This window comes from Polyodon spathula, chromosome 18 (genome assembly GCF_017654505.1).
Source record: "Polyodon spathula isolate WHYD16114869_AA chromosome 18, ASM1765450v1, whole genome shotgun sequence".
Lineage (NCBI taxonomy): Eukaryota > Metazoa > Chordata > Actinopteri > Acipenseriformes > Polyodontidae > Polyodon > Polyodon spathula.
Genome location: NC_054551.1, coordinates 1,334,810 through 1,346,169, shown reverse-complemented (window position 1 = coordinate 1,346,169; position 11,360 = coordinate 1,334,810). Strand labels below are relative to the sequence as shown.

Genomic DNA, 11,360 nt, shown 5'->3' with positions numbered 1-11,360 from the left:
GAATGAAGCTTTCCTTCCTGGCATGTAATTCAAATGCAGTCGTTTCTTTTATTGTAATAATTCAATAAAAAAAATGATCATGAGAGCTTTGTGTATCTAATTTATTTATTCTTTAAGCTTAACTCTACTTTTGTATTGTTTCTTTCCACCTCAGCATAATTATGTGTGCCATTTAAAATGTTTGCAGTAAAAAAAAAACAATAACCTCTAGATCAAACTATAACTAACACTTTTGTATTAAAGGCAGCATGAAGATTATCCATCTGTCTGACTGTCGCTTCGCACTTTCTTCAGACTCTTGCGTTTGCTTCCTTCGTTTTTTGTTTTGCAAAATGCTGTAGTGTGTATGTTGGGTTGTATAAAGTTTTGTCGACTTGGGTTTAAGTTTGGCAAGTGTGATTTATCAGCGGGAGCGCGCCCTCAGTGTGCACACGCAGCGACTCAAACACGTGACATCGCCCGACTGAAGCGCTTTTGGCTGGCGTGATGACGTCAGAGAGGACGTTTCTCCGCTTGTCTGTAAAGCAAAACCCCGGAGTCCCGTAGCAGACGCGGCGATGGCATCGAAGACTGTCAAGGATACCGAGCGAAGCTGCGTGTTGTGTTGCCAGGAGATAGAGATATTCGCCCTGGGGAAATGTGATCACCCGGTGTGCTACCGCTGCTCCACCAAAATGAGGGTGCTGTGCGAGCAGAAGTACTGCGCCGTCTGCCGGGAGGAGCTCGACAAGGTACAGTCAGCGCGGCCAACTGGAGACCGGGGATGCAGTGTGGCAACCTAGGCCTCGGTAGCGAAGTCAGAAGCAAAGCACAACGATCATCAAAGAGAAATTGGTTTATATATATATATATATATGTGTGTGTGTGTTATGCCGTATGGGTTTACCACATCAAAGCTGTTTCACGTTTGTCCGACAAAAGGCAAAAGAGCTCCGTTTTTAAATTATAATATAGCTTATTTTCAGGCCGCTGTTTATTTAAAAAAAAAAGTTTTTTTTTTTTTTTTTTTTTAAGTATATACCGTTAAAATGATGAGTTCTGTTCACGCCCCTAAAGTTTCTAAAAGTAACAGTTTCTGTGAAATGTACGTTTTTACGGTGTCATGTATTTGGAGAGCCCATTCCAGGTTTTTCAGCACGCATGATTAGCCGCAGTGTGATGGTAACAAACTGAGGTGTCTCTTATCAAACACCTAGCAAAATCAGGGGTGGATCAAACTGCCGTGCAATGGGAGTCTCCTCTGCATTTCCTGTCTCCGGGGGTAGCGCAGACGCACACTCGTTTTGTGTGGGTGGGGCTGGGACGCAACCCATGTGTCCCTGTGTGTCAGTCCCTCGCTGCTTTTTATGACCCTGATAACGTGGAACCTTTAGTAGTAGGCTGACACACCTGTGTTAGAGAAAAGCTTTTTCATTTGTGAAATATATTGATACTGGACAGTCTACCCCAATTGGCTTTCTCTCAAACTCCCTCCAAAGGTTGTATTATTATTGTTGTTGTTGTTGTTATTATTATTATTATTATTATTATTATTATTATTATTATTATTATTATTATTATTTAGACTCTGGATGATTCTGAAAATGAACATGCCCATTACCTTCAGTATCCACTTCTCTCTGGAAGATTAGTCTTGTGTGCTTTGAGAACCTTGTGTAATTTAACTGATACTGTGAACATTTTGAGAACAAATGGTTTAGTCTTTGTGCGTTTTGATTAAATCTTTCTGTTACTGGCTTCTTTTAGATTAAAAGAGATAATTAAATCAGCAGAGAGTGTGTAATAGCAATCTGGTCTAAGGAGCTTTTTTGATTGATAATACATGATTTCTCAGCTGTGCTGATGTGTTTGTGTGTGTTCCCTACAGGTTCTTTTTGTAAAGAAACGTGACCCATTTTCAACTATAGCAACCCAGCATTTTCAGTGTGAGAAAAAGCACGATATTTACTTCAGTGATGCAGAGATCCACACGCAATTCAGGTAAACCTCTTAACAAAGAAGATCAGTCAGTCAGTCATTATTCTATATAGCGCCTTTCGTAGGGGACCACTGTCACAACGCGTTTTACAAGATGCAGTAACAAGAAGAAAATCCATAACTTTAAATACAGAGAAATGCATAATGCATTTTATTGTAAAAAAAAAAAAAAAAAAAAATAGCTCTAATGCTCAAAGGTAATCCTCGATTTCAGAAATTCCTAGGCAGTGTATTTCTTTCTTTGTTTATTTTGTGTTACCTGGTTAAGCACATGTACTTCTGCTTAAATTCAATGTAAGAATACAAGTAGACTTGGTTGTCGATGTTACTTTATTCACTGGAATCATGAGATAGTATCTGAGAGATTGTTGCCCTGCCCTGCCTTGTTTTTCCACACTCTTGTCTTTACAAGTAAACTGAACTACATCATATGAAAAAAAAAAGTTTCTTTGTGTTGCTATTAGTGAAGTCATTGGCCTCATACTGTGCTGTATAATGCTCTAGACATTGTGTAAGGCTGTAGATCAGACAATGTATTGTTTAAATGAACAATGCTGTGATATAACTGTGACTGTAAAGGGCAGCATTATGACCAGAGGAGGTATTGTGGCTGAGCCAAGGAGAACAGCAGCCAGTGCATTGCAGAAGTTTATTGGTGAGGTGCCAGATTAATGCATTATTTACAGAAACAAAGCATTCATTCTATTAAATAGGAACAAGACCATATCAGTCTTACATTGCGGTGCATGAGTTGCACCCTTTACTCCTGGAGTGACCCTTGCTGTAATCCAGTGTTGTTTTGACAGGCAGATTTTACAACACAAATGTCCACAATGCCCAGAGTCGAGGGTCTTCACCAAGTTTGAAGAACTGGAACACCACATGAGAAAACAGCACGAGCTGTTCAGCTGCAAACTCTGTGCAAAGCATCTCCAGGTAAGACACTGGAACGTGCGCTTTGTTTGGCTATGACGTCCCGCTAGTCAATTTTGTGTTTGTAAAACCATTTAAAAATGTATTTCTTTGTTTTCGATGCAGTGGACATATGGTCAGTCCCATAATCTACAGTGTACAAAGAGACTCTAGCACAGGGGTGGACAAAGCTGACCCTTCCACTCCTGGTCTTTGTTCAATTAAACAATTTAGAACAGTGATCGAACAAATTCAGGCTCCGTCCAGACCCTGAAGTAATTGGTTGTCTCATTTTACCTGTTAAACCTGGAGTGGAATGGCCCCCCAGGAGTGTGATTGATTGGACTCCCCTGCTCGAGCACGTCGCCCTTCTCTAAAAACGAAACACACCACAACCGTGAACGTTGAAACTTGCGACTTCGCTGCTCGGAATTAGGCTGTACATCCAAATTTTAAACGGCAGGGCATTTGTCTACGTGTTTGACAGAAACAAAATACGTGATTTTCTTAGGAAGTGGTGGTAAAGTAACTGTCCCTCGTTCAGATTTTCACTCATGAACGCGAGTGGTACAATCGTAAGGAGCTGGCTCGTCATCGCACGCAAGGGGACCTCGATGACACCTCCCACCGCGGACACCCTCTCTGCAAATTCTGTGACGACCGCTATCTGGACAACGATGAGCTGCTCAAACACTTGAGGAGAGATCACTACTTCTGTCATTTCTGTGATTCAGATGGTGCTCAGGAATACTACAGGTTTCGCATGGCATTTTATTTATTTTCCTGTTTGGACATGTCAGTGTGTTTTTTTTTTTTTTTTTTTTTTTTTTTTTTTTTTTGGACCCTACACATATAAATGAATCTGCTTTTAATTGTCCCCCATGCTTTATTTCATTATCTGTAAAGTTTGTACTTGCACATTGTAATTAGCTCAGTGCATTGAGGTTGCTCACTAGTGATGAGGCTGTGCCCTACACCTTGTGTCCCTACTTGGATTCACCTTCATTTTATTGCTTGCTTGGATGATGATGTCATTCTGTTTGTCATTTGCAGTGATTATGACTACCTACGAGAACATTTCCGTGAGAAGCATTACCTGTGTGAGGAGGGCAGGTGCAGCGCTGAGCAGTTCACCCACGCTTTCCGCACAGAGATCGATTACAAAGCCCACAAGGCAGCCTGCCACAGCAAGAGCAGGGCAGAGGCTCGTCAGAACCGGCACATAGACCTGCAGTTTAACTACGCGTCCCGGCACTCACGGAGGAGTGAGGGTGAGCGTGAGGATTTCACTTTGCTGTTAGTTTCAGATACATTCGCGGGGCTTTCTTGTGGTGAACCGCTGTATGGATGAAACTCGGTCTTCTATTTTTAATTTTTTTTACATTGAGGATAACCTTAAGTAAGTGTTGCTTATTTAAACAGATAGCACTGTCACATTGCTTTAAAGCAATTTGCAGGTTTGGTCAAAAATGACTTGTAAGTGAATATAAATGGAAAAAAATATTAGTATTTTTTTGAATGGGTAAAAATCTCATATCAATGCTGCTGTGTTCCCAGGTATAGTAGGAGGGGAGGATTATGAAGAAGTAGATCGCTTTAACAGACACTCGAGGGCAGAGAGAGGAGGAGGAGGAGGCGGTGGCGGCCGGGGAGGGCAGCAGAACAGGAGAGGCAGCTGGAGGTACAACAGGTATGCAGCAAACACGGCTTTAAAATGAACTGATCACCCAGTCCAAACACATCTCGAAGTACTGAAAAAAACTTCAATTCAGTGAACACATGGAAAAGGGACTTCTAGTCGAAACAAGTATCATTGGATTTCTGAAGTTCTTTTTAGTATTTTTAAATTCCTGGATGATGCATCTGAACCCACAGGGGGCACTGTGCTGATCGCTGACCTACTCAAAGTGCATTTCCTGCTTTGCAGGGAGGAAGAGGACCGGGAGGTGGCAGCAGCGGTGCGAGCGTCGGTGGCGGCGCGCAGACAGGAAGAAAAGAGACCGGCACAAGAGCGAGAGATCTCAAAACCTAAAGAAGAGGCCACGGAGGCTGAAGACTTCCGTCATGCAAAAGCACCAGCCAAGCCAGCCAGCGAAGCTGCAGGTGGGGAACACGTCTGTGCTGAACACGCTGACTTAACAGGCTGAGACAGTTAGCTCTTTGGTTTGTAGTGAAGAGACGTGATTCAGTTTGTTTAACGCGTTGAATAGGATTTAGGTTTTTAAAACCATGCCTAACAGACAACTTGTGTCCTTGTTTTAAGGTGCCAAAGATGCTGCTAAACCAGTAAACAATAATGGTCCTCTAAAGGGTGAAGAGTTCCCTGCATTGGGAGCGATGACAACACCTATTCCAAGGTATGGCACGTTTCATAGATTACTTGAAACCTGTAGACAGCTGACTCCTTTTTTTCTTCTTGCTAATATGCGCCTGAATAAAGATTCAAGGAGATTTCTGTGTACGAAGTCAGCATTTACCATCAATCCTAATCAAATACTAAAGGTCCTACGATGCGTTAGTTTTTTTCAGTGCAATCTGCAGTTGCAGATGGATTTTATTTGGTTCCTGACCTTCTCTTTCTAGCATTGCAGTGGGTTGCTAGTTTTATTCTGGCATGGTGGGCTTGTGTATGTCTAGGTCAGTACTAATTGGGTGCTGTTAACTGCTCTGTTTTTCTTCCAGCACTAATACAGCAGCTGCTGTAAAACTGAAAGAAGAAGACTTCCCAAGTCTGCTGAGCAAGTCTGTATCGTCCCCGATGACCCCAGCGTACACTGCACAGCCCCGGAAACCTTCTGCATTCCAGGAGGAGGATTTCCCAGCACTGGTATCCAAAATCAGAGCTCCGAAACAATGCGGCAGCGCTACCTCTGCCTGGTCCACCTCCTCCAACAAGAACGCTGGCAGACCAAGCCCCGCTGCCTCCCCCTTCCCCTCCTTCAACACCCCTACCCCCAGCTCTTCAGCGTCCACTCAGCCAAGGAAGAAAACCCTGCCGGCAAGCAATAGTAAAAGCAACCCAAGGAACAAGTTATCTCCCGCTTCTGATGAAGACGATGACCGCAGCGGGAAGACCACTCAGGAGATCCGGAGCGTGCCGACCATGCTGGATATCTCCTCTCTATTAACAGGGAGATCGGCTCCCCCGGCGTCGATGCCCCAAACTGTTTCCAAAGTTGGCAAAAGAAAGAAGATGGGCGTGGGGAAGCAGAGCCCAGCCTTCACTGCATCGCTGACTCCTCCTCCTATGGCAACGACAGCTAACGTGGACCAGAAGGAGAATGTCCCAGAGATTAAACAGCCGCCTTCAAAAATCACACAGCCTGCCAGTAAAGCAACTTCCAAAACAAACCTGATCAATGGTCATTCTGAACAGCCTGCAGAGAACAGCACGCTAGTTACAAAGGAGCCGCCTGGACTCAAAAAGCAACTGGCATCAGAGCCTTGCCCGCTGCCTGAAGAAGAATTCCCTGCTCTGCTGCCTAAAAAAACTCCCCCAGGTAACCCCTCAGCTCCTGTGCTCTGTTATGGGCAGTGTGTGTACTCAGTCTATCTGTGTTTTGCTGGGTTTGATAGATGGGGTATTGGAGTAATATAATCCTCCTTGACATTGTTGAATTGTATTAGTGTCTCTGGTGATCACACACCATTTGATGCAGGGAAAGAAGTAAGACTCCTATTGCATAGCAGTTTCACCCAATCCAGGTTTTATTTTTGCGCTTGATTAGCCCCAGTGTATAGGTGAGAAGCTCAGGTGTGTCTTACTAAACTTGTAGAAAAACCAGAAATGGATCAAAAGTGCTGTGCAATGAGTCTTATTTCTATCCCTGTGTTGTGTAGAGGTTGGGCAATTTGACACCTCCTTTCCCAGTCTGAAACGCTGGATATGTAAATGTCATCACCAGACATTTCCCCTGATTTCTGTATTGCAATGAATGAGGGGGCTCAGCATCATTTCAGTACAAGATTTGGGGATTGTTTGTACTGGAGGTGCAGTTGCTCAATGCTAACCGTTTTGCTTTCATTCAGGTTTTAACACAGTGTTTGCAATGAAGGGAGGGTACTCCAGCCTTTCCCCTCCTCCACCCCCGGGACTAGCAGCTGCCCCGAGCAAACCTCCTCCTGGATTCACTGACATTGCTTTGAATGCAAATTTATTGGAGCCTACCCTTCCAACAGTCAACGAGTAAGTGTGGGGAAATACTGCTCTCGGTTTGTGTGCCTGAGCTCTACTCTAGGGGGCAGTGTGGTTACAGGTTGAGAACACCTACAGTCGGTGTGAAACATTTCTTTCAGATTTGGGTGGGACCTGCAAGATAACCCGTTTTAAAATGAAAACTTGAATAGTAAAGCATTACTATCCAGTTTTAATAATTGCATTGCCTGGAACACCTCTGTATTTACAGGCACTAGAAACGGAGCCTTCAGTTCTAAAACAAAAGGGTTTTGCAGAATCTTTGTTGACATTAATCATTTCAACATGTTAATACAGTTCACACCCCGTTTTGAGCATTTGAACTCTAAGTGGCCTTGAAAAACCAAAGCGTATATTGGAAGCGTCCATGCAGTAAATCTGGCATGTGTGTGTGTTTGCATCATTTGAATCTCGTTCCGTTCCAGACCAGCATTTACAGCAGGGACCTACCTCGTGCCTGAGAATTTCCAGTTCAGGAACATGGAGCTCATCCAGTCTATAAAGAACTTCCTGCTGGATGAGGAGTCTAAGTTCAACCAATTTAAAACTTTCTCTGGACAGTTTAGACAAGTGAGTATCTAAACCCTTCAGTGCCTGAACCCGTAAGTACGCAGCAGGGTCATGTCGTGTATTGAATTGAGCCTTGTTACTGTTGGCCACGTGTTTGTATCAGTGGTCCTGTCATTGCCCCTGTTGTTGTTATTTTGAAAGCTGTGGTTGTGTGTCATCATTCTTCCCAACACTGTGTCTGCTCCAGGGCCACATGTCTGCAGTACAGTACCACCAGAGCTGCAGAGAGCTGCTGGGAGAGAACTTCAAGAGGATATTCAACGAGCTGCTGGTGCTTCTGCCTGACACGAGCAAGCAGCAGGAGCTGCTTGCTGCTCACAACCAATGCCAGGCCTCCAACAAGCCCAAAAAGAACAAGAAGAATGCTTGGCAGACAGGCAACAACAACAACCTAGAGCTGGACTGTCGGATCTGCCCCTTCTGCAGACAGGTCCTGACAGAGAAGGACTTCATCACGCACAAGAGCCAGCACAGGCAAGACGATGACTTCCCTTCTCTCCAGGCCATCAGCAAGATCGCGAGCTAGCCCACAATGTGCTCTCTGTTAACCAGCCTTGCGTCTGTGCAGCAGTGCATGGGATAAGAAGCGTGCTGCTGGCAGTGGGGTGAGCATTGCATGAGCAAAGCACTTAAGAGATCGAAACGGAGAGGTTTCGGGGAACAGAGTTGTCCTGGGAATGTGCTAGAGTTATTAATAAAGATTACAATGTTCTCCTTCATTTTTTTTTAATTTTGTGAAGGTTGAGGGCTCATGTGAAGAATGCCATATTCAGAAAGACCTGTGTAAACAGTGTTACTGCTGCTTTTAAAGTTTGCTTATTTCTGGACCTATATAGAAGTGACAGTAAGGTTGTAAAGGGATGCGTTCCATGTTTACTTGAATATACTGTAGAACACATGAATCTTTAACTCTTGTGTAAATTGAAGTGTACAGATTATATTTCGCTATTTAATAAGTGGTTTCCGTTTCATGTGAGCAATCTAGTACTGGGTACAAAGAACACATTAGTAGATCAGTGCTTGTTGCACTTGGTAATGTACACATTTTTATTTTGTGTTCTGTTGTGTTTTAGCAAGACACAGTCATTTAATAGTTGAAACATTAGTACACACACTGTTGTCCTTGTAAGATACTTGGCTACATATCTATGAAATTTTTAGGTCATAATAATAGATCGTTAAGTATATATATATATATATATATATATATATATATATATATATATTTGCTTTGAAACTTTTAAAATTTTAGCTCTATTTGCAAATTGTATTGTTAATACATTAAAATATAGATTATTGCTTGATTATATTGTGTATCTTTCCATGGGGAAAGTTAAGTTAGTGTTAGGTAGAATTAGTAGATACTGTAAAACATGAAATGTTTGCTGGAGAAACATTCACTCTTTTTGCTTTTATTAAAAATCCGTAAAATATGCATGGTGCAAGATGAATACAGTATATGTACGATTTACATGCGCTTTGCTGTAAATGTGCCCACGGTGAGACATTGCCGCAGATATTTCCTGTTTCACAGTATATACAATTTGTGATGCAGCAATGAAGGACTGGCTTGTGTTAGACAGGATTTGAATTGATTTAGAGTGCAGCACTGTGTCCTGTGAGGATCTCGTTGGAAACATGCTGTAGAGTGCACCACTGTGTCCTGTGAGGATCTCGTTGGAAACATGCTGTAGAGTGCACCTCTGTGTCGTACGAGGATCTCATTGGAAACATGCTGTAGAGTGCACCACTGTGTCCTGTGAGGATCTCGTTGGAAACATGCTGTAGAGTGCACCATTGTGTCCTGTGAGGATCTCATTGCTCAGACCAAGCTGCAGCCCTTCACAATGAGCAAACAAACGTTTAAGATTTTCTAGTTCAGAGTAGCAACTTTATTCTTGTAAATGGGTTTCGTGGGCCACTGCAATACAGTGTTTCAGTTGTATAGACTGAGTGCACAGATTTATAAAGGGACCAGTCTTGGCATGGTTGAATCTATTTTTTGTTGTTTTAAGTAATGCTATGATTGGTTTAGGTTTCACGATGGGACGAAAGAGAGATTTGCACAAGTGAAGGGCTCACAAATACCAAAACTATACAATTGAGTAGCTGTGATAGCTGATGTGTTTACCTTTCTTTATCTTGGTCAGCTGCTGACTTGATTCAGATGAAACCCAGCTGCTGTGGTGCAAATAGGCAAACCTGTAACTGACACTTTAAACACAAGTTTTGTTAACCATGCAAAACTCCTAACTATGTATCGGTGCAGTGCAGCGGTTACCCCAAGATCAGAACTGGGGGGGGGGCTGTGAATTTCATTTCAAACACTAAACTGATTTGTTAAATGTGCATTGTACATTATTATCGGAAAATCTGTCACTTTTTTTGTAAAGTTACCTGGAACTGAAGGAGTTTGTTGCATTGTAGTAAAACTGAAACAGTTGGAATTATTATTTTATAGGCCCATTACACTAATTGATTCCCCCCTCCCCCCTTTGATTGTAAATGATTTTATTGTGGTTGACCCAGTCAGTAAAGAGGGAGAGAGGTACTGATTTTGCAGGTTTGTCTCATTAGACACTACTGTATTGTCAGTTATTTTCTAGCACATCCTCTGCTAATGTCCATCAAGGTTGCAGGGGACAGTTGACAGAACAGTTAAAAGTAAGCAAAGTCAGTATCACTTTCATACTCAAGACTTTGTTCTCTTATTTGCTTCTGCTTATCAAATTTTTTTTTTTAAAAGCAGACAGATGTTTGTGCATCTATTTATTTTTTGAAATCTGAAAAAAATTACTTTTTGTACTGTTGATTTCCCTAAAAGCGGGGCACTCTTTCGCAGTGTGAGTGAATTTCCACTTCAGCGCAGCGTCATTCGGTGTATTTTGTAAGAGTGCCAATTTAAATGTTGTTTTCTCATGATTGGCTTCATGTTTTGCTTGAAACACCTGCTTTCGTTCACTGGGTGAGCCAAATGCATTTCTGTGTATAACAGTTACTTACACGGACCAGACATGCATGCACCGTGATTTTTACATGTACTGAAAAGTTAGAGACTTGTGTTATAAACATTAACCAGTTACAAAACTAGTCATTCTGAACAAATATGCTAAACATTGTTTCAATTTCCTGTTGCAGTAATGATGGAAGAGTTTCATTAACTGCAAACCATTGATGCAAGGATGAAAGTGTTTAGCTTCTGAGCTGACTTTAGACTTTTATGAAAAGTCTGCAGACTGCACTGCAGACATCTCAGCTGCTCAGTGCTGCTTGCATTACACATTCCAGCACGATAGATTTGATATTTCTTCATATTTGACCATGTAGCGATTGTGGGTTAAAACACAGACATTTTCAATTAGTCTCTGTATTGAATGGCCTTTGTTAATTCCAGCACCTACATTGTATAAATAAAACAGTTGCTCCCGTATTAAAAATATTGCACTTTATTTTAAATGGCAGTTAAGACTATTTTGATTCAAACAAATCCCAGAAGATGTACTCTGGTGATTTGCTAGCAATACCATTACAGAAGACGGGCCCGTATATTTTAAATAGAGATGGAGCTGAAAAACAAATGTTTAAAAATAATAACAACACATTCTAAATTAAAAGGTACACTAATGCTAGAAAAATCTATACAAGAAGTATTTTAACAGGAGTCCATTATCAGTACAAGAAACACAACAGACCCTGAACACTTCAA

General features: G+C 42.0%; 1 protein-coding gene across 1 annotated transcript; it reads left to right on the top strand.

Annotated features, from left to right (window-relative positions):
- The first annotated feature begins 493 nt into the window (after positions 1–493).
- Positions 494–8,373, top strand: LOC121331021 (E3 ubiquitin-protein ligase ZNF598-like). The gene is made up of 12 exons (XM_041278119.1): positions 494–731; positions 1,868–1,980; positions 2,784–2,913; positions 3,434–3,645; positions 3,943–4,160; positions 4,447–4,579; positions 4,817–4,992; positions 5,153–5,246; positions 5,572–6,389; positions 6,919–7,075; positions 7,510–7,654; positions 7,842–8,373. The coding sequence occupies exons 1-12, from the start codon at positions 558–560 to the stop codon at positions 8,178–8,180; spliced, it is 2,709 nt and encodes a 902-aa protein (XP_041134053.1). The 5' UTR covers positions 494–557; the 3' UTR covers positions 8,181–8,373.
- Positions 8,374–11,360: the final 2,987 nt, after the last annotated feature.

Bases quoted from the DNA above. Each gene is read 5' to 3' on its own strand.
- LOC121331021 (XM_041278119.1), top strand. From the start codon at position 558: ATGGCATCGAAGACTGTCAAGGATACCGAGCGAAGCTGCGTGTTGTGT. The intron at 732-1,867 runs GTACAGTCAGCG...TGTTCCCTACAG, and splicing joins GCCGGGAGGAGCTCGACAAG to GTTCTTTTTGTAAAGAAACG. The intron at 2,914-3,433 runs GTAAGACACTGG...TCCCTCGTTCAG, and splicing joins TCTGTGCAAAGCATCTCCAG to ATTTTCACTCATGAACGCGA.